This window comes from Papio anubis, chromosome 13 (genome assembly GCF_008728515.1).
Source record: "Papio anubis isolate 15944 chromosome 13, Panubis1.0, whole genome shotgun sequence".
NCBI lineage: Eukaryota > Metazoa > Chordata > Mammalia > Primates > Cercopithecidae > Papio > Papio anubis.
In genome coordinates this window covers 20,575,127-20,602,126 of record NC_044988.1, presented here as the reverse complement: position 1 = coordinate 20,602,126, position 27,000 = coordinate 20,575,127, and the positions used below count along the sequence as shown (strand labels likewise).

At 39.9% G+C, this 27,000-nt stretch overlaps 1 protein-coding gene across 16 annotated transcripts in view; it reads right to left on the bottom strand.

Annotated features, from left to right (window-relative positions):
* The window catches only part of PRUNE2 (prune homolog 2 with BCH domain), a 293,156-nt gene that overhangs the window by 206,058 nt on the left and 60,098 nt on the right, over window positions 1-27,000 (bottom strand). For all 16 annotated transcript variants that reach the window (XM_009188956.3, XM_009188962.3, XM_009188968.3 and 13 more), the window contains exons 4-5: window positions 26,723-26,886; window positions 1,787-1,939 (exon numbers count right to left, since the gene is read on the bottom strand). In XM_009188956.3, the coding sequence (XP_009187220.3) occupies window positions 1,787-1,939; window positions 26,723-26,886 (317 nt within the window). The remainder of the gene's footprint in view (window positions 1-1,786; window positions 1,940-26,722; window positions 26,887-27,000) is intronic.

Below are 27,000 nucleotides of genomic sequence, written 5' to 3'. Positions count from 1 at the left end.
ACTAAATATGTTTCTTTGACTCAAAGATTGAAAAGCCACAATCTTTTATAATGCAGCATAAAATGATTTATTGAAGACATTGTGACATTAAAAGTTTGGTGTCATTGTGAAAATGAATGACAAAACACATTCCCTTGTGCAGCATACACACAGGTACACGCACATCTATGCATAGGTAACAGAAGGTGCAATGGACACTGCGAAGGCCCCACCCCATTTCCTCAAACTTTCCCATCCCAGTACACCCAGCATGATGCTCCACCACCACCACCTGCCTCTCTTTTCCTGAGGGCTTTCCTTGGCCACCAGAGCCTATGCTGGAGAATTAAGGCCCTCTGGGACTGAGTAGCCCACACTCTTCCAGTGGTCTGCTGGTAAATGTTTAACAGCCAGTAACAAATCCTGATTTGTAGTGTTTGTCGATTTCAGGGATCTAAATACTCCTACCATGGCTGATCTCAAGCTACCAATCCAACATCACCCAACTCCCAAAATTCCTGAACATTTAACCATCAGCTCCTGGAGCCCAGATGAGCACACCACTGCATCCCTCAGGTGGGACAACCCTGAAGTACGAGTTTACCCTCTTTCTCGTGGTGTCTGGTGGGATTAAGCTCTGGTTTCCCATGGAGCCAACCTGCTTGCTGAAGCATTCCATTCCCCTATCGGTGTTCACTGGAACGAACCACCTCCCACATAAACCACTTTGCCTCAGGCTCTGCCCCTCCTGCCCCTGGGGACGGGGTTCCTGAACTAAGAGAGAAAGTTATGTAATTTAGTGTTTACATCTTAAAGACATATAGGCTGGGTTTAGGTCTGGCCTGGCCACCTGCCGGCTGCGTGTGTTTGATGTTGGGAAAGCAATGAAGGCTTTCTGCACTTCCGTGTCCTCCCTCATCTGGAGACTGGGACAACAAAGCACTGACTCTTGGGGTTGTCATGAGGATTCAGCAAGATCATCCTTACCAGTCTACTCCATCAAAACCTGTATAAAGCAGGTATCCAGTGAATTATAGCCATTTATTATTGTAAAATAGTTGATCCAGGAAATTCACTGTCCTGACAAAGCCTAGACACTGACAACAGTTTCATCAATGTAGCCATCTTCTCGCTCATTTCCTTCTCAAACTAATTGATTTATGAAATCCCATTGTGCTTGATATTGTTCCTCCCATCTTCTCAAAAATAGAATCCCGTCAGCACAAGGACTGCATGCAATGATGCACCTGAGACGTGCACTAGACACGTGAATCAACCACACATCTAGGCATGAAGGCCTCAGAGTAGAGGCCACAGTACAAGCTGTCTGTTTCCAGGGGAGCCAACATTATGTGCCTGAAAACCTTCCACCAGCACAAGCAATAGGAAGAAAGTAAAACACATTCAAATGTACCTTCTCAGTCAGGCGTGGTGGCTCACACCTGTAATCCCAGCACTTTGGGAGGCCGAGGCAGGTGGATGACTTGAGGCCAGGAGTTCGAGACCAGCCTGGCCAACATGGTCAAACCCTGCCTCTACTAAAAATGCCAAAAATCAGCTGACTGTGGTGGCGCATGCCTGTAATCCCAGCTACTTGGGAGACTGAGGCATGAGAATTGCTTGAACCTGGGAGGTGGAGGTTGCAGTGAGCCAAGATCATGCTACTGCACTCCTGCCTGGGGGATAGAGCGAGACTCTGTATAAAAAAACAAAGAAACAAATACACTGTCTCAGGGCTGATAACACTCCATGCCACAAACCATCCCTACTCGTGAGGGACGAGAGAGCTGGGAACAGAGTCACTCACCCTGAGCACTGAACTGGGTCTCCTGTAGGACGTTGATGATGTCCTCTCTTGGAGGCAAGTTAGGAAATTTTTCTTCCAGGACAGAAAGAATTTCCTCCTGCTTCTCTGAGATCTTCTCTGATTCCATGGTCATCCACTTGAAAAGAATGCTACCTGAAAGGTATGAATAAAAATGCTCTTAAAGCTTTCCAGTCAAGCCAGAACAGGGGCCAGGAAAATCACTGTTTCCCGGCCTCTCAATCTAAGCTTTCCATTCCTGTCTCTCACCTGGACCAGGGTTCTCCACATGTAACATTCAAGAGCCAATTTTTAGAAAACAATTGAACCATCATCCAGCTTCATTACTCTCCAAGTGCTGCTCTCTACAACTTAACCGACCCTAGCATACTCTATGGTACAGAATTCACAGATACAGGAAAAAAATGTGCAGCTTCCCCCAACTCCACACAAACACACAAAAAGATACACGTTGGTCTTAAGTGATTTCAAAAAGGAAGTTAGTGGTAAACTATTTAAAAGTCTAATCAGCCTTATTTCCTTTAAGGGACCACAGAGAATGCTGTTTCCACTCATTATATTATTAATTTTACATATAAACTTCTTCCTTTTCACACTACATGAATGTATAATCCCACTGTCAATAGCTGAGGAATCTGATAAGGTGGTTAACCTGACGTCCATTTCTGATCTCCCAAACATCACACACAGTTTTAAAGTCATTTACAATTATCTAATTATAAGGACCCACATGCTGGGTCTAAATCACAGGTTTAAATTACAAAGTAATTTTCCAGTATGAAGGACCTTGCACAAACTCCTGTGACTTCTGTGGATAATCTCATCTTGAAACGGAGGAGTTAGCACCCCATATGTACTCTTACTCTTCCCCGCATTCCAAGCCCAGATTAACACAGAATCGCCATGCGAGAGAGAAGTTTCGCTTAATGATGAATGATTAAACTCTCTAAAAATCCCCAAATCTCTTGACTAATCAAGGTACTACCATCTCTGTTTCAGTGTAGCCTTAACACCAGTCATCGGGGAGGGAAAATGGAAAATAAATAAAAGAGGAAAGAAGGTAAAAGGAGAAATAAAGTATCCAGTGAGGGAAAACTATGGTACCCAATCCAAACACAGGGCCTGAGACCTACAGAACCTAGAGATGAGGTCTATGTTTACCATCAAACATGCTGGAAAGTCCCAAGCAAGTCATCTGGCCTCTATTTCCAGTTTCCCATTTTAAAAACAGGAATAATACTGCTTTCCCAGCTCATAGTGTTATACTAAGCATCAATGAATGTAAATATCATAAAGAAAAGTAAATATTGCTAAAGATATTTAAAGCATGTCTTCCATTCATTCCCTCACAAACAATTACTGAGTGCCTTTTATGGGCCAGGCACTGTGCTCGATGCTAACAATTCAAGATTAGACTAAAGATAACCTTGCCTCTTGAAGCTCACAGGAGATTACAGGTTACAAATAAGTAAGCACAGACATTTTCAATAGCAGAGAATAAGAAATATTATGGGTGAAATACATAGTACTCTGAATCTAGGCCAGAATTTAGGGTTCAGAGGAGTCTTCCTAGAGACAGTTAACCTGAGCTGAGTTTGAAGGATATCTAGGGACTCCAGGCAAAGGCAAGAGGGAGGTCATGATCCAGAAAGAGCCTGTGCAAAGGCACTGAGGTGGGAGGGAATTGGGCCAGTTCAAGGAATAGAAAGCAATTAATTACAGGTAGATAGCATGATTTTAGCAAGGGAAATGTTGAAAAATCAGGTTGGAGAGAGAGAAGAGGCCAGACAAACTTTAAGGCAGCTTGTAAGGCCCTTCAATGTAAGGACCATTTTTATATTTTATGTTTTAAGAGGGATGAGAAATCTTTAAAGAGTTTTAAGTAGGGAAAGTAACATGCTCACATTTATGTTTTATAAGAATCATTCTGGCTATCACGTAGAGAAAAATTTTGATAAGGAATATGGGGAGGATCAGTAAGGAGGCTGTTTTGGGTAAGAACGAAGGAAAGAACAGTCAGCACACAGAACTAAACAGATTCCATTTCAACAGTCATTTGAAGGTGGAGGGCAGCCAGCTGGATTTTGTGTATACCCTGTGGTCTGTCAATCTCTGACATAAAACTCACACTATAAAGATTATTTTTCCAGCTGGGCGCAGTCGCTCACGCCTGTAATCCCAGCACTTTGGGAGGCTTAGGTGGGTGGATCATCTGAGGTCAGGAGTTTAAGACCAGCCTGGCCAACATGGCGAAACCCCGTCTCTACTAAAAATACAAAAAATTAGCTGGGCATGGTGGCGGGCGCCTGTAATCCCAGCTACTTGGGAGGCTGAGGCAGGAGAATTGCTTGAATCTGGGAGGCGGAGGTTGCAGTGAGCTGATATTGAGCCACTTCACTCCAGCCTGGGAGAGAGAATGAGACTCTGTCTCAGAAAATAAAAAATAAATAAATAAATAAATAAATAAATTCCCCTCTTTATTAAGACAATGGTAAAAATGAATTTCAGAAAAGATCTTTATCTGCCTCTCACTGTGATAGACTGCTTGTACTAAGAACAAGGATAAAAGCTAGATCAAGTTTTTAAAAATCTGTGAAAGTATCACAGAGTTACCCAAGTAACTGTCTTGGAAACTCAGGTCCTGGAGAGAGGGTAAGTACAGAGAAGTGAGCCCAACATTTGGTGTTGCTTTTCCTCTTGGGGTATTTGCTAATTCCTAAGTGATAAAATAAACCACTGGGCTGAAAAAGTTTGCAAATCTAACAGAAGTTTAACAGCCTATGGAGACAAAAATTAAAGTTTAGGGCCCTCTGCAGAAAAGGAGTCTTAGTTAAGTAACCCGGTTTTGAGACGGGACCCCTAGAGAGTTACATCCTAGGACAAGGGTTGGAAAACTACAGTCTGCAGAGAAAATCTGGCTAATTGCCTATTTCTATAAATAAAGTTTTATTGGAACACAGCCACGTTCATTAATTCGCTTATTGTTTATAGATGCTTTTGTACTATATTGACAGAGTTGAGTAGTTTCAACAGAGACTGTAGGCCCATAAAGCCTAAAATATTTACTATCTGGACCTATACCAACCCCTGCCCAGGGAGAAGGGTGAAGCAAAAATTGGTCAGTCTTCCTGAGGACCGAAATCCTGATTTGAATTGGCTTAAGCAGAGAATAGTTTTTTTTATCTGCCACTCTTCTAACTGTCTTTGGGGTACAAAAGTAAAACCTCTCAAGAGCAAAAGAATTTTGTCATCTCTAGTCTCATCATCTGTACACTTTTCATATACACTATTCAGCCGTCCATGACAAATTGCCAATCATAAAGGAAACAGAAGAAATGACTGGAAACTCTAGAAGAATAAATTCATGAGGAAAAGAATAGCAACAGAATCAGAGGGGATTTTAAACAGCTGAAGAATTGCAATAGAGAGTTAGAATCTGTAAGTAAAACAATCAAATGAAAACGTAAAATTGTCAATTTAATAACTTAATTGAGAACTCAAATGTGTTTACAGCAGATTAGATGCATGGGGGAAAAGATTTCGTGAATTAGAAAATAGGTCAGAAGAAAATAACCATACTGAAGCATGGAGAGAAAAAGTGATGAAAAATACAGAGATGAGCTTAAGAGAGACGGAGAAATGGAGCAAAGTCTAACAGATAGGCAGTAGTTCCCCCTTGGAGAGGAGAGAATGAAGCTGAAGCAACATCTGAAAAGGCAATTGGTATACTCATTTTTCAAAATTAATGAAAGACATTACTCAAACATTAAAGAAAAGCTATGGGTTGGGCGCGGTGGCTCACACCTGTAATCCCAACACTTTGGAGGCCAAGGTGGGTGGATCATTTGACGTCCGGAGTTTGAGACCAGCCTGCCAACATGGTGAAACTCCGTCTTTACTAAATACACAACAACTAGCCAGGCATGATGGTGGGTGCCTGCAATCCCAACTACTCTGGAGGCTGACAACAATGACTTGAACCTGGGAGGCAGAAGTTGCAGTGAGCTGAGATTGTGCCACTGCACTCCAGCCTGAGCGATACAGCAAGACTCAGTCTCAAAAAAAAAAGGAAAACAGAAAAAGAAAAAGAAAAACTATGAGCCCAAATCAGGATAAAGACGAAGACAAACACCTCTAGGTGCCTGATAGTAAAACTGCTAAAAAAAAATTACAGAGAGGAAAAAAAAAAAAAAAATTAAACCAATCAGAGAAAAAGGGCATTAAAAGTATGACTGACTTCTCAATGAAAATGATGAAAGTCTAAAGACAATGGAATTCTATCTTCAAAGGGCTAATATAAAATAATTGTCCATCTAGAATTCCATACTGAGCGAAAACAATTTTTTTTTTTTTTTTTGAGACAGAGTCTTGCTCTGTCACCCAGGCTGCAGCACAGTGGCACAATCTCTGCTCACTGCAAGCTCCTCCTCCTGGGTTCACGCCATTCTCCTGTCTCAGCCTCCTGAGTAGCTGGGACTACAGGCTCCCACCACCACACCCGGCTAATTTTTTATATTTTTAGTAGAGATGGGGTTTCACCATGTTAGCCAGTATGGTCTCGATCTCCTGACCTCGTGATCCGCCCGCCTCGGCCTCCCAAAGTGCTGGGATTAGAGGCGTGAGCCACCAGGCCTGGCCAACAAATTCTAAAAAAAGGCAAAATAAAGGCATTTCAGAAAGAAATGAAAAAAGCTGAAAGCATGTGTCACAAGATCTACACCAAAAGAAACAGTAAAGGCAGAAGAAAATTATCCCATAAGGAGGCAAAGAAATGCAGGAAGAAAAGAAAAACATTGGATGATGTAAACATGTGGGAAAGAAAAAATTCAACATTCACTGTATAAAACAATTATAGTAATATTTTAAAGAGTTTAAAATTATAGTAATATTTTAAAGTTTAAAATATTATATATGGATGATTAAAATACATTTTAATAGTAACAAACCAAGGAGGGGATAAGTAGAGGGAAGGTGTTTTAGGTTCTCAGATTGTCAGGGAAATGATAAAACTATCAATTTATATGATATTTTAACTGTATCTTGTAATTGCTACTGTAACCACTAAAAGAATATAAAAAACACTTATTTAGCATATAGCAGTAAAGAAATGAGAGGAAAAGAAGAAAATGTGTGACAAGTAGGAAACAAACAGCAAAATAATAAACTTAAACCCAGATGTCACAGCAATTACATTAAACACAGAGACAAAGCACTGCTATTAAAAGATAAATAGTATCAAACCGAATTTGAGAAACCAAAATGACAATATACTGTTTATCACAGCACACCTTAAATATAATCAATGGAAGGTTGAAAGTAAAAAGATAGAAAAATATAAACATGCGAACACCAATGACAAGAGAAAGTTGGTGTAATATGCTAATATCAAACAAAACGGATTACAAAAGAAGAAGAATTACATGAGATTAAGACAAATATTTCTACATTAATAAAGGGTCAGTCCTTCAGAAGATACATCAATTCTAAATTTGTATGCACTAATAGCATAGCTTCTAAATATATAAAGCAAAAACTGAAAAAACTAGATGAAAATGAGATATATACACAGTCACAGTAGAAAATTTTAACACATCTCTCGCAGCAACTCTAAGAACCAGCGGGAAGAAGTATGCAAAAATATAGAACATTTGACCACCATGAGTAACAAACTTGACCTAATTAACATATATTAAATTGTTATCAATAGTGGTGGACTATACTTTCTTTTCTAGTACAAATGAAACATTTACCAAAATTGACCATCTGTTGAAGCAGAGTTCAAATTCTAATAGATTTCAAAAGGTGGCCACGATAGAGTTATAGTCTGTGGCTACTTGAAAAATAGTCTAAAAACAATAACAAAATAAAAACAATGCACTTCTAAATAACTCACGGTAAAAGAAGAAATCACAATGTAAACCAGAATACATAATACTGTCAACTAACTGAGAATGAAAATACGATATTTTAAATCGTGAGATTCAACTCAAGTTGTGCTCTAACGAAATTTTATACCCTTAAAAGCATAAGTGTTAAAAGAAACACACATTAAATTCACCTAAAAAAGGTAGAGGGACAAATATAATAAACACAAGACAAAAACTTAAAGATGAAGGAAACAAACACATATGGAAGAAATCAATAAAACAAAACTTTGATTTCTGGAAAAATCTAATATAAGTAGTTTTGAAAACAGCTCAAGAAAAAAAGAGACAGGAGAGAAAGAAGACAATGTTTACCAATATTAACAATGAAATCATGACATAACTACAGATTCTATTGACATTAAAAGATACTAACAACTTAATTTTAATAAGTTTTAAATTTTAGAAGACACGGACACCACTGGGAAAATTCAACTTGCCAAAACTGGCAGAAAAAGAAATAAAAAATCGGAATGGTTTTACACTTATTTAAAAATGAATCCATAGTTAAGTCCATAATTCCAAATATTTAAGAAATGTTAATTTTACACAAATTATTCCAAAGAATAGAAAATGAGAGATTTCCCAAAAGTCTAAAGACAATGGAATTATATCTTCATTTTATGAATTTTATGAATCTAGCAAAACCTTAATACCAATACCTGATAGGACATTACAAGAAGGAACAGAGGCAAGTCTCTGTCATAAACATAGATGCAAAAAAACTTTTTAAAAAAATTAGTCCCAAGTCAAATTCAACAATTTATAATAGGATATTGCATAGCCACCAAGTAGTTCTCTCCCAAGAATCAAAGGACAAATTAACATTCAAAAAGCAATCACTTATAATTGACCATATTAATAAAGAGGAAAAATCCTATGATCACCTAGATAGATAGATGTTAAGTAGTAAAACTACTTCAGAAAATCCAAAAGTTAATCATTAAGTGAAATCAGTCAAGTAGAAATAGAAGACAACTTCCTTATTTGATGAATGGCATTTATAGAAACCAAATACAGAAAGAAGACATCACAGTTAATTGTGGAATACTGAAAGGCTTCCACTTCAAATCAGTAATGAGACCAAGGTGCTGGGGTTTTTATTTTGTTTTATTTTATTTTATTTTATTTTATTGATTGATTTATTTTTTAAGATGGAGTCTTGCTTGGTTGCCCAGGCTATAGTGCAGTGGCTGCAATCTCGGCTCACTGGAACTTTCGCCTCCCAGGTTCAAGTGATTCTCCTGCCTCAGCCTCCTGAGTAGCTAGGATTACAGGCGTGCGCCACCACGCCTGGCTAATTTTTGTATTTTTAGAAGAGACAGGGTTTCACCATGTTGGCCAGTCTGGTCTCAAACCCCTGACCTCAGGTGATCTGCCCACCTCAGCCTCCCAAAGTACTGGGATTACAGGCGTGAGCCACCACGCCTGGCCCCAAGATGCCTATTATCGTTATTCTTATTCAACACTGCACTGTGAATCCTAATCAGAGGGCAATAAGGCAAGCAAAAGAAGTAAAAAGTATAACGGAAAATAAAGAATAAACACTGTCTTTCCTCATAGATGATACAATTATGTGTATAAAAAAAGCTCAAAGAATCTACAAATGAGCTCTGGATCGTAAATTTAGCAAGTTTGCTGCATTAAGATCAATAATACAAAATTACCTGTATTTCCATAAATAATCACAAATAATTAAAAATCAAAAATTTAGAAATGCAATAGAATCAAAATATTAAATACTTAATGTGCCCTGGCTTACAGTCAAACTAAGAATCCAATTTCTTTGATTTAGGGATCTTATTTTTTAAAGACATAAAATGGAAAGGCAATATTAAGAAATTAATCTAACAGATACTACATTAAACAGAGACCTACAGAATAATTTAGTGAAAACAGACATCTGACATTGGCTTACAGTTAAGTTTGACTTGACTATTACAAAGGACATGATATACTGATAAAAGTATGAAAACTAACTCAGAAAAATGCTCATGATACTCTGAGTTATTTTTACTGCACAAGAATGGCTACAGCCCAACTTTATCCCAGGAATGCATCTATGGCAAATTTTTCTACCTTACATTAGAAACCCATTTAATTACAAACTTATTTTTCTGTATCATGACTTACAGCAGCCAGAGACACCTCTCAGCCAATTCAAATCTATTTTTGTAGCGAGCATTGACCTAACTTACAGCAAATTTTGCAGAATGAAATACTGAAATCCATAATGACGTACCCCAAAGTGTCCCAGCTATTCATAGGCAAGTTAGAGGGAAGGAGCAATTAACAGCAAGCAACAGAGAAAGCAATTATGAGGAAATCGTAACAAACACTTCATTCTATTAGAAAAGAAAGCAACCACAATATTCTTTGCTCAAAAGAATGGAGAAGTGAAGGACCTCTTGCCAAAAGCAATTGCGGTACATTAATATTAAACATGATCTAATGAAGTCAGAAATTGTTTGGGGAAAACGTTCAACACAGTAAAGGCAAATTCTGCATGATAAATTCTTAGCAGAAAAAAAGGAACTTAAATCTTTTTTTCTTTTACCTAGGATTGATGTTTTTCATATTGAAACAAAAAACTAGGGAATGAATAGCAGAGAGGAAGCAGGGGGGGGACAATAGAAGGAAGGAGAAAAAAGAAATACACCTTGTTTACGTTTTTGTCTGAAGAGGTATAAAAAGAAGCCTATTAACTGCCTACTATTCCCATAAATTTAAAATGTCTGAATTTAAGAATAAAGATTATCTTTGTGTGACAGAAGAAATAGTGAACACTCTGAGGTTGAGGAATCATTTTGGTTTTATAACTAGCAGAAACAATCACTTCTTCCCCCTTCCCCCAATATCTTCTTCCTGAGCGAAACAGCCCTCCCTCTTCCTAAGTAAAACAGGCAATGTAATTCCCTCGGGATTTTGTAACCATTTCAGGAGAGAGATGATTCACTCTTTGGGCAAGAGAGAGAGAGAGAAAGAAAAAAAAAAAAAAATTTGGCTCTCTTCCTTTCCTATTTGACCTCCTTAAAAGGATCTTTTTGAAGCTGTTAATCCAGGCTACTAAAATAGGAAGCAACTATTCTTTATTAAAGGTCAAATGAAACTACCAGTAGGAAGGAGAGAGTTTGTTTAAATTTTAAAAACCTGGGATATTAGTTTTTCGCTTAGTCCTAGGCTAAGAACAATTGTTCTTCTTTCTCTCTTTGCCTTGTGGCTCCTGTCAAGGCCTTACACAATTGAAAGTGAAAGGCCATTTAGGTAAAGTATGGTTTTGATCTAAGCATGCCTGGTAATCAGTGGCTGAAATCTCATTGCCAGCTGGTTCCCAGAAACACACACGCACACAAATACAAATGTGCACGCACACAATCCCCAATGTGATGATTCAGCAATTTAATGGATCTTGAATTTGGCAGTAGTCCTCTAGCACACATCTCAGGGGGAAATAAAAGAATACAGGTTGAGGAATCTGGCGGGTCTGTAACTGTTCGCTTTTGGCACAAACCCCGGGCATAACTAAGTACCAGCTTCAGCCACCATGACTGTATGATGTGGCTTTATGGAACGTTCATGCCTTGGAAAATGAACACAAAAAGATCTTAGAATCAGATAGGGGCAGAGAGAAGCCCAAGAACAGGAGAAGGAGAAAAGGGAGAAGAGAAAGAAAGCAAAGAAACAAAGAAGAACCCCAGCAAAAATACATGGGCAAGGAAAGGGGGAAGCTAAAAGATGTTGTTTCCAAAACTCAGGGCCATTTATGATCTCATCTTTATGAGCACGTTCCCTTCTTACACAAATAATTAGAAAGTAATGCTACATAAGTACGTGCCTTTCCAAATGAAAGTGGATGCTAATTATTTGTTTCCTGAAATTTCTGAGTTTGGGGATATATCCTATCAAAAGGCAACAGCAAGACCTAGCTATTGTAAGATTAATTAATAATTTTGAAAAGTGCAAATTATTTCTATTTGGTTAAATCCCCCACAGAGCCTGAACACATTTTGGTGATAGATGAGTCACCTGTTGACATTTATCCATGACTGTCCTGCTAGGGCCCAAAAGACTGAGTGACGGGGGACATTATTAGAAAAACACAAGCACGTTATTTCTATGCTGGCAACATGACACACACCTCTAACTAGTATACAAATGATCTTTTTAACAAAATCCATAATAATCAAGTTCTGCCTCAATGTTTGAATAAAATAATATATACCATAATACAAACATTGATATGTAGCTACAGCTGTGAGTATAAGACTAAAAAGATTCAAACACGATTGAATTTAAATATGTATTTTTCAGATTTAGAGAAAAACGTCAGCATGTGTAGAAAAGAAATTTGTAGCAGAAAATAAGGTTGCTAGGCTAAAGGTAAAGCTGATTAAAAAATAAAGTTATTGGCCAGGCGCAGTGGCTCACGCCTGTAATCCCAGCACTTTGGGAGGCCGAGGAAGCAGATCACAAGGTCAAGAGATCGAGACCATCCTGGCCAACATGGCAAAACCCCATCTCTACTAAAAATGCAAAATTGGCCGGGCCTGGTGGTGCACACCTGTAGTCCCAGCTACTCGGGAGGCTGAGGCAGAAGAATGGCTTGAACCCAGGAGGCGGAGGTTGCAGTGAGCCAAGATTGTGCCACTGCACTCCAGCCTGGCAAGAATGAGACTCCGTCTCAAACAGTAATAATAATAATAATAATAATAATAATAATAATAAAGTTATTAAAGCAATCCCCATACACTGATTGAGGAGCAGGAAGTATCCGACATGCTATGCACAATTCCTGTATATGCCCCCATTGCATGTGGAAAAGGATAGAGCAGGGGTATATCTATGTTATTATCAGGTGTCTTTTCAAGACTGACACACACAAAAAAATTTCGACTTAGTTGTATCCTTTTAAAATGAGAAACTAGTATATGTGCTTATTTCAGTAAAAATATGATTATAATTAATCATATTTTAATTTTTTCATTGGCTCCAGGAAGCTCATATCCAGTTTCAAACCAAATACTATTTTTACTCCTCCAAATTTATAATTGTATCTAAACCTATTCCTTTCTGTACTTGTTTTTATTTTTCCTGATCTTGGCCTTTTTTTCTCTTTTATTAGATTGCTTGCATTTTTGTAAGCCTCCTCAAATATTTTATGGAAGAAGGAAGGGCAAAAATAATAAAATAGATAGATAAACCCATACATGCAGATACTCCATTTAATACAAAGGTAGAGACCTACAAACAATGAGTAATATATACTGTATGATTCCATTTATATATCACACAAATACAGGCAGAGGCTGGGCACGGTGGCTCATGCCTGTAATCCCAACACTTTGGGGGGCCGAGGCAGGTGGATCACTTGAGGCTAGGAGTTCAAGAGCAGCCTGATCAATATGGCGAAACCCCTTCTCTACTAAAAACACAAAAATCAGCAGGGCATGGTGGCAGATGCCTGTAATCCCAGCTACTTGGGAGGCTGAGGCAGGAGAACCGCTTGAACTTGGAAGGTGGAGGTTGCAGTAAGCTGAGATTACGCCATTGCACTCCAGCCTGGGTAACAAGAGCGAAACTCTGTCTCAAAACAAACAAACAAACAAACAAACAAAAATACAGCCAGAACCCATCTGGACTGCTGTGGGGTACACACAAGGATGTTAAAACTATAAAGAAAAGCAAAGAAGAGTGTACCACAAAAATGAGAATACTGGTTAACGCTAGTTAGAGAGGGAGTGAGCAGTGGTGGGAAGGAGCACCAAAAGGTCTTTCTCTTTACCTGGATAATTGTTAAAAGGGTGTTCACTTTGTGATAATTCCTTGAACTGTTTAAATGTCCTTTTACACACATGTTTTGCATTCTTCTTGGTACAAAGTGTTATACTCCACAAAAGGGCTAAAATAACATTTATTTATTTACTTATTTATTTATATAACCAAATGGTGAAAATAAAAATAAATGCTTGCAAAACACTAAGACTTCTTAAAGCTAAAAATAAGGGTTTTTTTTTTAAAACTAGAAGGAACAATGTTCAAATTCTACACATTAAAAATGTTAGAAGGATGGACTGAAGTGGGATGGAAATTAAAGTATTATAGCATTAACTAAATCAATACAGTTATAAAAACAGACAGCACATAAACAATGTTGCAAAATTCCTTTCATGACAGTGTTTATCGAGAGCCTACTATATGTCAGGTACTCTTCTAGGTACCAGAGACACAACAGTGAAGCAGTGCACACAACACATAAGGTCTCTTTTTTAATGAAGTTACATCCTGGATTGAGGAAGCAAGAGGGAAGAGGAGGCTCCTGACAGTTAGAAAGAGAGATGACAAGGTTGGGCGTGCTGGCTCGTGCCTGTAATCCCAGCACTTCGGGAGACTGAGGTGGGTGGATCACGAGGTCAGGAAATCGAGACCATCTGGCTAACACAGTGAAACTCCATCTCCACTAAAAATACAAAAAATTAGTCGGGCGTGGTGGCGGGCTCCTATAGTCCCAGCTACTCGGAGGCTGAGGCAGGAGAATGCTGTGAACCCGGGAGGCAGAGTTTGCAGCGAGCAGAGATCACAGCACCGCACTCCAGCCTGGGGGACAGAGCGACACTCATTCTCAAAAAAAAAAAAAAAAAAAAAAAAAACTAAAAGAAAAGAAAAGAAAAGAGAGAGAGAGGAAGGAAGGAAGGAAAGAAAGAGAGAGATGATATTATAGATAAAAACAAGCATTCCAGAAGGAAGGAACGGCTTATGTAAATCCTCAAGAGTGGAAAGAGTTTGGCATACTTGAAAAGCTAAAAGGCTCTTTGCCTGGAACACAGTGGGAAAAGGGAGAAATGTGATCAGGTGATGTGAGAGTAGGCAGAGGAGAGACGATGTGGTGGTCTGTAAGGGTAGAGGTAGGATGCTTGGATTTTGAGTGTGATAGGTTTGAAGAAAGAGGTTGAAACGACCTGACTTAGAGTTTACAAGCAGTCATTCTGACTACTTTATGGGCCATAGGTTTTATCAAGGAGATAGGGCAACAGTCAGGCCACTGTGGCAGTAGTCAAAGAGAGGCAAAATGGAGGCTTGAACTGGGTCTCTAGCAGTGATCATGGAAAATGCAGACAGACTCATGTTATGTTCTAGACACAGAACAGCAGCGTCAGCAGGACTTGCTGATGGATCAATGTGCAGCAGAAGGCAAAGGAAAGAATCATGTATAACTCCTAGATTATGGCTTGAGCAATCAGGTGGTTTACTGAAATGAAGAAATTGGAATAAAAGCAGGTTTGGAGGTATAAGAAACTAAAAGGTTCTACTGCAGCCATATTAAGGATGTGGTGCTAATTAGACAAGGATGTGAAGATGTCACATGGGCATTGGCTATAAATCTGGAATTCTAAAAAGAGGTTACAGTTGGAGATACAGGCAGTCATCAGCCTGTGTATAATATTTAAAGTCTTGGAACTAAACAAAGTCACCTAAAGATAGCATATAGGAAAAAGGACAAGTTTTAAGCACCCAACACTTAGAAGTTGAGCAGAGGAAAAGGAGCTAACAAGCAAGAAGAAAGAAGAGTAGGCCCAACCTTTTGCATATTAAGGAACACACTGAAAGTGATCTTTTTTAAAAAAAAAATTTCAGCACAGTTGTCTAAGAGGCATACATAGGGCCTTCTCCAAGAACCAAGGGAATCAATATCTTGGCCCACCTGAAATCCATCCACATCACACCAGCATGCCCAAGCATGATGCGTTCCAGGATACGGCCATGGGAATGAAAAGCAAAGTACAATCAAATTGATGAAGTACTTAGCTCATAGTAAATTTAGAGTTTTTTGGTACAATGTTTATAATAATATATTGTCCATTGAGGTCTAATTATGATGCTTTTAAAGACTCTTTCAAGTCTCAGCCATAAATATCTAGTCTCACATCATCTGGAAACAGACATTTTTCTAAAATTCCTTATGGCAAAGACATGTATAAAATATCGGCATTCTTTCAAGACCTGGAAGAATACACAAAAATATGTTCTAGGCCGGCTCAGGCCTGTAATCCCAACACTTTGGCAGGCTGAGGCGGGCAGATCACCTGAGGTCAGGAGTTCGAGAGCAGCCTGGCTATCATGGCAAAACCCAGTCTTTCCTAAAAATACAAAAATTAGCCAGGCTTTGTGGCAGGTGCCTGTAATCCCAGCTACTCAGGAGACTGATGCAGGAGAATCACTGGAACCCAGGAGGCAGAGGTTGCAATGAGCTGAGATTGAGCCATTGCACTCCAACCTAAGCAATAAGAGCGAGACTTCCTCTCAAAAAAATAACATAACATAACATAAAATAAAATAAAATAAAATAAAATAAAATAAAATAAAAAGATTGCCCTAGGTGGCTGGCAAGATGATCGAATAGGAACAGCTCCGGTCTGCAGCTCCCAGAGAGATCAATGCAGAAGGGGAGTGATTTCCGTATTTCCAACTGAGGTACCTGGCTCATCTCATCGGGACTGGTTAGACAGTGGGTGCAGTCCATGGAGGGTAAGCAGAAGCAGGGTGGGGCGTCACCTCGCCCGGAAGGCACAAGGGGTTGGGGAACTCCCTCCCCTAGCCAAGGGAAGCTGTGAGGGACCCTACCGTGAGAAATGGTGCATTCCGGCGCAGATACTATGCTTTTCTCTCTTTGCAACCCGTAGACCAGGAGATTCCCTCGGATGCCTATACTACCAGGGCCCTGGGTTTCAAGTGCAAAACTGGGTGGCCGTTTGGGCAGACACCGAGCTAGCTGAAGTTTTTTTTTTTTTCATACCCCAGTGGTGCCTGGAACACCAGCGATACAGAACCATTCACTCCCCTGGAAAGGGGGCTGAAGCCAGGGAGCCAAGTGGTCTAGCTCAGTGGATCCCACCCCCATGGAGCCCAGCAAGCTAAGATCCACTGGCTTGAAATTCTCGCTGCCAGCATGGCAGTCTGAAGTCGACCTGGGATGCTTGAGTCCGCCGTTACTGAGGCTTGAGTAGGTGGTTTTCCCTTCATAGTGTAAACAAAGCCTCCGGGAAGTTCGGACTGGGCAGAGCCCAGCACAGCGCTGCAAAGCCACTGTGGCCACACTGCCTCTCTAGATTCCTCCTCTCTGCACAGGACATCTCTCAAAGAAAGGCAGCAGTTACAGTCAGGGGCTTATAGATATAATTCCCATCTCCCTGGGACAGAGCACTTGGGGGATGGGGTGGTTGTAGGTGCAGCTTCAGCAGACTTAAACATTCCTGCCTGCTGGCTCTGAAGAGAGCAGCAGATCTCCCAGCACAGTGCTCGAGCTCTGCTAAGGGACAGACTGCTTCCTCAAGTGGGTCCCTTACCCCCATGCCTCCTGACTGGGAGACACCTCCAAGCAGGGATCAACAGACACCTCATACAGGAGAGCTCCGGCTGGCATCTGGTAGGTGCCCCTCTGGGATGAAGCTTCCAGAGGAAGGAACAGGCAGCAATCTTTGCTGTTCTGCAATCTTTGCTGTTCTGCAGCCTCTGCTGGTGATACCCAAGCAAACAGGCTCTGGAGTGAACCTCCAACAAACTCCAGCAGACCTGCAGCAGAGGGGCTTGACCGGTGGAAGGAAAACTAACAAACAGAAAGGAACAGCATCAACATTAACAAAAAGGACGTCCACACAAAAACCCCATCCAAAGATCACCAACATCAAACACCAAAGGTAGACAAACCCACAAAGATGAGGAATAAACAGCAAAAAAAGGCTGAAAATTCAAAAAATCAGAACACCTCTTCTGTTCCAAAGTATCACAACTCCTAGCCAGCAAGTGAACAAAATTGGATGGAGAATGAATTTGATGAAGTGACAGAAGTAGGCTTCAGAAAGTGGGTAATAACAAATTCCTCCAAGCTAAAGAAGCATGTTCTAACACAATGTAAGGAAGCTAAGAACCTTGAAAAAAGGTTGGGGGAATTGCTAACTGGAATAACCAGTTTAGAGAAGAATATAAATGACCTGATAGAGTTGAAAAACACGACACGAGAACTTCATAAAGCATACACAAGTATCAATAGCTGAATCGATCAAGTGGAAGAAAGGATATCAGAGACTGAAGATCAATTTAATGAAATAAAGCGTGAAGATAAGAGAAAACAATGAAAAGGAATGAACAAAGCCTCCAAGAAATATGGCACTAAGTGAAAAGACCAAACCTACGTTTGATTGGTGTGCCTGAAAGTGATGGTGAGAATGGAACCAAGCTGGAAAACACTCTTTAGGATATTATCCAGTAGAATTTCTCCAATCTAGCAAGATAGGCCAACATTCAAATTCAGGAAATACAGAGAACACCACAAAGATACTACTTGAGAAGAGCAACCCCAAGACACATAATTGTCAGATTCACCAAGGTTGAAATGAAGGAAAAAATGTTAAGGGCAGCTAGAGAGAAAGGTAGGGTTACCCACAAAGGGAAGCCCATCAGACTAACAGTGTATCTCTCTGTGGAAACCCTACAAGCCAGAAGAGAGCAGGGTCCAATGTTCAACATTCTTTTTTTTTTTTTTTTTTGAGACGGAGTCTCACTCTGTCGCCCAGGCTGGAGTGCAGTGGCCAGATCTCAGCTCACTGCAAGCTCCGCCTCCCGGGTTCATGTCATTCTCCTGCCTCAGCCTCCCAAGTAGCTGGGACTACAGGCGCCAGCCACCTCGCCCGGCTAGTTTTTTGTATTTTTTAGTGGAGACGGAGTTTCACCGGGTTAGCCAGGATGGTCTCGATCTCCTGACCTCGTGATCCGCCCGTTTCAGCCTCCCAAAGTGCTGGGACTACAGGCTTCAGCCACCGCGCCCGGCCTCAACGTTCTTAAAGAAAGAATTTTCAACCAAGAATTTCATATGCAGCCAAATTAAGCTTCATAAGCAAAGCAGAAATAAAATCCTTTACAGACAAGCAAATGCTGAGAGATTTTGTCACCACCAGGCCTGTCTTATAAGAGATCCCAAAGGAAGCACTAAATATGGAAAGGAACAACCAGTATCATCCGCTGCAAAAACATACCACATTGTAAAGACCATGTACACTAGGAAGAAACTGCATCAACTAACAGACAAAATAACCAGCTAGCATCATAATGACAGGATCAAATTCACACATAACAATATTAACCTTAAATGTAAATGGGCTAAATGCCCCAATTAAAAGACACAGACTGGCAAATTGGATACAGTCAAGATCTATTGCTGTGCTGTATTCAGGAGACACATCTCACGTGCAACAACATACATAGGCTCAAAATAAAGGGATGGAGGAATATTTACCAAGCAAATGGAAAGCAAAAAAAAGCAGGGGTTGCAGTCCTAGTCTCTGATAAAACAGACTTCAAACCAACAAAGATCAAACAAGACAAAGACGGGCATTACATAATAGTAAAGGGACCAATGCAACAAGAAGAGCTAACTATCTTAAATATATATGCACCCAATACAGAAGTACCCAGATTCATAAAGCAAGTTCTTGGAGACCTACAAAGAGACTTGGACTCCCACACATTAATAGTGGAAGACTTTAACACCTGACTGTCAATATTAGATAGATCAATGAGACAGAAGGTTAACAAGGATATCCAGGACATGAACTCAGCTCTGCAACAAGCAGACCTAACAGACATCTACAGAACTCTCCACGCCAAACCAATAGAATGTACATTCTTCTCAGCATCACATTGCACTTATTCTAAAATTGACCACATAATTAGAAGTAAAACATTCCTCAGCAAATGCAAAAGAATGGAAATCAGAAAAAACTGTCTCTCGGACCACAGTCCAATCAAATAGAACTCAGGATCAAGAAACCCACTCAAAACTGCACAACTACATGGAAACTGAACAACCTGTTCCTGAATAACTACTGGGTAAATAACAAAATTAAGGCAGAAATAAATAATTTCTTTGAAACCAATGAGAACAAAGACACAATGTACCAGAATCTCTGGGACACAGCTAAAGCAGTGTTTAGAGGAAAATTTATAGCACTAAATGCCCACAGGAGAAAACGGGAAATATCTAAAATCGACACCCTCACATCACACTTAAAAGAACTAGAGAAGCAAAAGCAAACAAATTCAAAAGCTAGCAGAAGACAAGAAATAACTAAGATCAGAGCAGAACTGAAGGAGACAGAGACACGAAAAACCCTTCAAAAAAATCAATGAATCCAGGAGCTGGTTTTTAGAAAAGATTAACAAAATAGATAGACTGCTAGCCAGACTAATAAAGAAGAAAAGAGAGAAGAATAAAACAGACACAATAAAAAATGATAAAGGGGATATCACCACTGATCCTGCAGAAATACAAATTACCATCAGAGAATACTAGAAACACCTCTACGCAAATAAACTAGAAAATCTGGAAGAAATGGATAAATTCCTGGACACATACACCCTCCCAAGACTAAACTAGGAAGAAGTCGAATCCCTGAATAGACCAATAACAAGTTCTGAAATTGAGGCAGTAATAAATAGCCTATCAACCACAAAAAAGTCAGGACCAGATGGATTCACAGCTGAATTCTAGCAGAGATACAAAAAGGAGCTGGTACCATTCCTTCTGAAACTATTCCAAACAATAGAAAAAGAGAGATTCCTCCCTAACTCATTTTATGAGGCCAGCATCATCCTGATACCAAAACCTGGCAGAGACACAACAGAAAAAGAAAATTTCAGGCCAATATCACTGAAGAACATTGATGAGAAAATCCTCAATAAAATACTGGCAAACCGAATCCAGCAGCACATCAAAAAGCTTATCCACCACAATCAAGTTGGCTTCATTCCTGGGATGCAAAGCTGGTTCAACATACACAAATCAATAAATGTAATCCGTCACATAAACAGAACCAATGACAAAAACCACATGATTATCTCAATAAATGCACAAAAGGCCTTCGATAAAATTCAACACCCCTTCATGCTAAAAACACTCAATAAACTAGGTATTGATGGAATGTATCTCAAAATAATAAGAGCAATTTATGACAAACCCACAGCCAATATCATACTGAATGGGCAAAAGCTGGAATCATTCCCTTTGAAACTTGGCACAAGACAAGATGCCCACTCTCACCACTCCTATTCAACACAGTATTGGAGGCTCTGGCCAGGGCAATCAGGCAAGAGAAAGAAATAAAGGGTATTCAAAAAGAAGAGAGGAAGTCAAATTGTCTCTGTTTGCAGATGGCATGATTGTATATTTAGAAAACTGCAACACCTCAGCCCAAAATCTCCTTAAGCTGATAAACAACTTCAGCAAAGTCTCCGGAAACAAAATCAATCTGCAAAAATCATAAGCATTCCTATACACCAATAATAGACAAACAGAGAGCCAAATCATGAGTGAATTCCCATTCACAACTGCTACAAAGAGAATAAAATAGCTAGGAATCCAACTTACAAGAGATGTGAAGGACCTCTTCAAGGAGAACTACAAACCACTGCTCAATGAAACAAAAGAGGACACAAGCAAATGGAAAAACATTCCATGCTCATGGACAGGAAGAATCAATATTGTGAAAATAGCCATACTGCCCAAAGTAATTTATAGATTCAATGCTATCCCCATTGAATCTGCTATCTCCATTGAATCCCCATCTGTGAAGAAAGCTACCACCGACTTTCCTCACAGAATTCGAAAAAACTACTTTAAATTTCATATGGAACTAAAAAAGAACCCGTACAGCCAAAACAATCCTAAGTAAAAAAACAAAGCTCGAGGCATCATGCTACCTGGCTTCAAACTATAGTAAAAGGTACAGTAACCAAAACAGCATAGTACTGGTACCAAAACAGATAATTTAGACCAATGGAACAGAACAGAGGCCTCAGAAATAATGCCACACATCTACAACCATCTGATTTTTGACAAACCTGACAAAAACAAGCAATGGGGAAAGGATTCCCTGTTTAATAAATGGTGTTGGGAAAACTAGCTAGCCATATATAGAAAACTGAAACTGGATCCCTTCCTTACACTTTACAAAAATTAACTCAAGATGGATTAAAGACTTAAACATAAGACCTAAAACCATAATAACCCTAGAAGAAAACCTAGGCAATATCATTCAGGACATAGGCATGGGCAAAGACTTTATGACTAAAAAACCAAAAGCAGCCAGGTGCAGTGATTCACACCTGTAATCCCAGCACTTTGGGAGGCCGAGGTGGGTGGATCATGAGGTCAGGAGATCGAGACCATCCTGGCTAACACGGTGAAACTCTGTCTCTACTAAAAATACAAAAAATTAGCTAGGCGTGGTGGTGGGCGCCTGTAGTCCCAGCTACTCGGGAGGCTGAGGCAGAAGAATGGCGTGAAGCCGGGAGGCGGAGCTTGCAGTGAGCCGAAATTGCGCCACTGCACTCCAGCCTGGGTGACAGAGAGAGAGTCCATCTCAAAAAAAAAAAAAAAAAAAAACAACCAAAAAAACAAAAATCAAAAGCAATGGCAACAAAATCCAAAATTGACAAATGGAATCTAATTAAACTAAAGAGTTTCTGTACAGCAAAAGAAACTATCATAAGAGTGAACAGGCAACCTACAGAATGGGAGAAAATTTTTGCAATCTATCCACCTGACAAAGGCCTAATATCCAGAATCTATAAGGAACTTAAGCAAATTTACAAGAATAAAACAAACAACCCCAACAAAAGCTGGGCAAAGGATATGAACAGACACTTCTCAAAAGAAGACATTTATGTGGCCAACAAACATATGGAAAAAAAGCTCATCATCACTGGTCATTAGAGAAATGCAAATCAAAACCACAATGAGATACAATCTCAGGCCAGTTAGAATGGCAGTCATTAAAAAGTCAGGGAAAAACAGATGCTGGAGGGGATGTGGAGAAATAGGAACACTTTTACACTGTTGGTGGGAGTGTAAATTAGTTCCAGCATTGTGGAAGACAGTGTGGTGATTCCTCAAAGATCTAGAACAAGAAATATCATTTGACCCACCAATCCCATTACTGGATATATACCCAAAGGATTATAAATCATTCTACTATAAAGACACATGCACACAGATGCTTATTGCAGCACTATTCACAAAGACTTGGAACCAACTCAAATGCCCATCAATGATAGACTGGATAAAGAAAATGTGGCACATATACACCATGGAATACTATGCAGCCAAAAAAATAAAGGGTGAGCTCACGTCCTCTGCAGGAACACGGATGAAGCTGGAAAACATCATTATCAGGAAACTAACACGGGAACAGAAAACCAAACACCGCATGTTCTCACTCATAAGTGGGAGTTAAACAATGAGATCACATGTACACAAGGCAGAGAACATCACTCACCGGGGCCTGTCAGGGGTAGGGGCACTAGGGGAGAGCATTAGGAGAAATACCTAATGCAGGTGATGGGTTGATGGGTACAGCAAACCACCATGGCACGTGTATACCTATGTAACAAACCTGCATGTTCTGCACATGTATCCCAGAACTTAAAGTATAATAATAAAAAAAAAAGTTCTAAAAATGTGCATCAAATTAATGATTATTTACAGCACCCAAACATCCAAAGTAACATCGTAGCTGCTTATAAAGAGAACTCTTTCAAAAGAGAACTGGTCATATTGTGAAAATAAAGAACGCTACAGTTATTTATAGAAACAGAGAAAACAAGTCCTTTTAGGTTTGATGTTACTACATAACTGGAAAATACAAATTCTAAGTTTGAATTCAGTGATGATAGCAAATTTTTTTTTTTTATTATTATACTTTAAGTTCTAGGGCACATGTGCACAACGTGCAGGTTTGTTACATACGTATACATGCGCCATGTTGGTGTGCTGCACCCATTAACTCGTCATTTACATTAGGTATATCTCCTAATGCTATCCCTCCCCCTGCCCCCTCCCCACAATAGGACCCGGTGTGTGATGTTCTGCTTCCTGTGTCCAAGAGATCTCATTGTTCAATTCCCACCTAAAGTGAGAACATGCGGTATTTGGTTTTCTGTTCTTGCGATAGTTTGCTGAGAATGATGGTTTCCAGCTGCATCCATGGATGACAGCAAAATTTGACTTGATTCCTTTTTTTTTTTTTTTTTTGAGATGGAGTTTCGCCCTTGTCCTCTAGGCTGGAGTGCAATGGCGTGATCTCGGCTCACTGCGACCTTCGCCTCCTGGGTTCAAGCGATTCTCCTGCTTCAGCCTCCCAAGTAGCTAGGATTACAGGTGTCTGCCATCACACCGGCTAATTTTTGTATTTTTAGTAGAGACGAGGTTTTACCATGTTGGCCAGGGTGGTCTCAAACTCCTGACCTTAAGTGATCTGCCCTCCTTGGCCTCCCAAAGTGCTAGGATTACAGGCGTGAGCCACCACGCCCAGCCTACTTGATTCCTTTTTTGTATTTACTAAGAATTCAGGAGCTTTTAAAAATTGACCTATTACCCCAACATATTTTTACCTCTGAACATTTGAGTTGCATCTTTAAAAGGCAGATTCCCTGGATAACCATCCTTTAGTTCCCTGATATGGTTTGGATGTGTGTCCCCTCCAAATCTCATGTTGAAATGTGATCTCCAATGTTGGAGGTGAGGCCTGGTGGGAGGTGTTTGGGTCAGGGGGGCCAATCCCTCATGAATGGCTTGGTGCCCTCTCTGCAGTAATGAGTTCACCTGAGATCTGGTTGTTAAAAAAGGTCTGGGACCTCCCCACTGTCTTGCTCCCTCCCTTCCCAAGTCATATGCCAGCTTCTCCTTTGCTTCCTGCCATGTATGGAAGCTTCCTGAGGTCCTCACTAGAAGCAGATGCTAGCACTATGCTTTTCCTACAGCCTACAGAAGCATGAGTGAAATAAACCTCTTTCTAAATTACCCCATCTCAGATATTTCTTTACAGCAACACAAAACAGACTGATACATTCCCTCTTGCCAAAACTATTTAGTAGTGTTCCATCTCCCCTCCACATATGTACACACACACGCACACACACATACACACACGCGCACACACACACACATATGCATTGGCAAAAGATCTCCAGAGCCCTCTTTCCACCATAATAAGCCCCCTATGTCTTCTACCTCCCAGGGTTTAATGACTCTGGCTCTTTTATGACAGTAACAGTATTGACAGGCTTCACAGGTAGAAGCTCTTCATCCTCTCACATTCCAGTTTCCAAGAGACAAGGAAGTGATGCCCACATTCTGCCAGCTTCCCAATGCTACTTCAAGCCTAACCTCAAGAAAAACATCTGGTGTTAAGAAAAGCAAAATCCAGACAGGTGCAGTGGCTCGCATCTTTAATTACGGCACTTTGGGAGACTGAAGCTGGTGGATGGCTTGAGCCCAGGAGTTCAAGACTAGCCTGGGCAATATGGTGAGACCTCCTCTCTCTAAAAAAAATTTAAAAAAAAAAAAAAAAAAGCGTAAAAAAAATTAAAAAGAAAGAAGCGAAATCTTTTACCATTGTTCTATTTTTTGGTAGCTCTGCAAACTAAAATCAAGATAAATAACAAAAGGGTCTGCACTCCTTCTAATTCCCTAAATCTAAATATCATTATCACTACCAAAACAGTCATATCTTTGTGCCAATGTATTTGTTTCATATTATTTTACTATTTGTTGAAAATTATGATAATGATCTGCTTATCGATCACATTTCTTTTCTACTAAATAAAACAGTCATATCTTTGTGCCAATGTATTTGTTTCATATTATTTTACTATTTGTTGAAAATTATGATAATGATCTGCTTATCGATCGCATTTCTTTTCTACTAAATAACACGTGTAGTTTCACAACGATTAACCAAACTTCTTAGTTTACAAGATATTTAAACAAAATATTCTCTAGTGCTTGGCTGTACCACACATTTGTGCTGTTGAACAACTTTCCTCTTGGCTGAGATTCCCAATTACCTTCATTTTCCTTCTGCTCTGTCACAAAGATAAATGATTGTGCTTACTTAGTTTAGTTGAGAGCACAGTTTCCCACAGAGCATTTTTACAGACATTCATTGCCAGGGAAATATTTAAGGCAGGTTTACGAAGGCCATCAGTTCTAAACCTTTACAAGAATTACACACCTCTTGAACCTTTTCCCCTCCAAACTGTGGAAGAGACAGAGGAACTGAAGGACAGAGTCCTTAAAAGAGTTGAGTCAACATACTTCTGGTCTTCTTTTAGAATTATTTCAATCTGTTCATCACTGTTTTTCACTTTCCTATGTTGAATACTTTTAAGAAAAGTCTCTGTCTACCATGTTCAAAATGGATTTGCGGTGTGGGGAGGGAAATGCTTTCTACAAAAACCAGAACAGTGTCCTCTGTGAGTAAATAATGGAATTTCTGTGGTAATTTTGTGGTTCCAAAGTTGACTGACAATTTCCAGCTTGAAAACCACCGTTTGGAAGCAGGAGGCTCCACTGATCGAGATGAAAGAGAGATTACTAGAGGAACTGATGACGGTGTGTTCAGGACCCCAGGGCTTAAAACAGTTTGAGTGAAGATGGAATATGTTCCAAGACAGGCGAGCAAAGGAGGTAACATCTGACTATAAAAGCCCTGACACAGTATCACCAAAATGAAGGGCACGTATTTTGCCATCCAAACAGTATGTCATAAACCAAGCATGGAAAAGTATCAGCAGATATTTCAACCTGGGAACTTGGAATTCTGGTCCCTATCATGCTGTCTTGGGGCAAGAATCACCTCTGGCAGCGATTACAATGGCCAGAGGTGTTATCCAGCTCCCTAACAGAGCTGCAGCAGTTCCATTTAATATTCTTCTCTAGTGAAACAGCAAAGGCCCCTCATGCCTATTTTTAAATGCACATTTTTAATATTCGATATAATGCTACTCTTTAACAAACTCTTTACTCCCTGCCTCTCTGATGAAGCTTCCTGTGGTCTTTAAAGAGATTGTTAACCCAAGAATGGATCGCATTCTTTCTACATGAGCAGGCCGGGAGACACTCCATTAAGCCTTCCGGTATTTAATAGGAAGTGCCGTCTCTCACCTCTGAGGCGATGAGCCAGTTGCTCGGTGATGAGCTCAGGAGCCTCCTGGAGAATCTCCTTCAGCACGAGGGAAGAGGAAGACTCTCGGAACTCAACGTTGGCATCACTCTGCTCAACCGGATTAATGACTTTGACAACTGCTGATTCTAAAGTTTTGTCTTCACTATAAAGCAAATGGAGGGGAGGAGGAGAAAGGAATATGGCATGTCTTATTACTTTTGGGAATGTTTAAATCTCTGCTCTCACACAAATGACTTCCTCTCAATGACCAAAAATA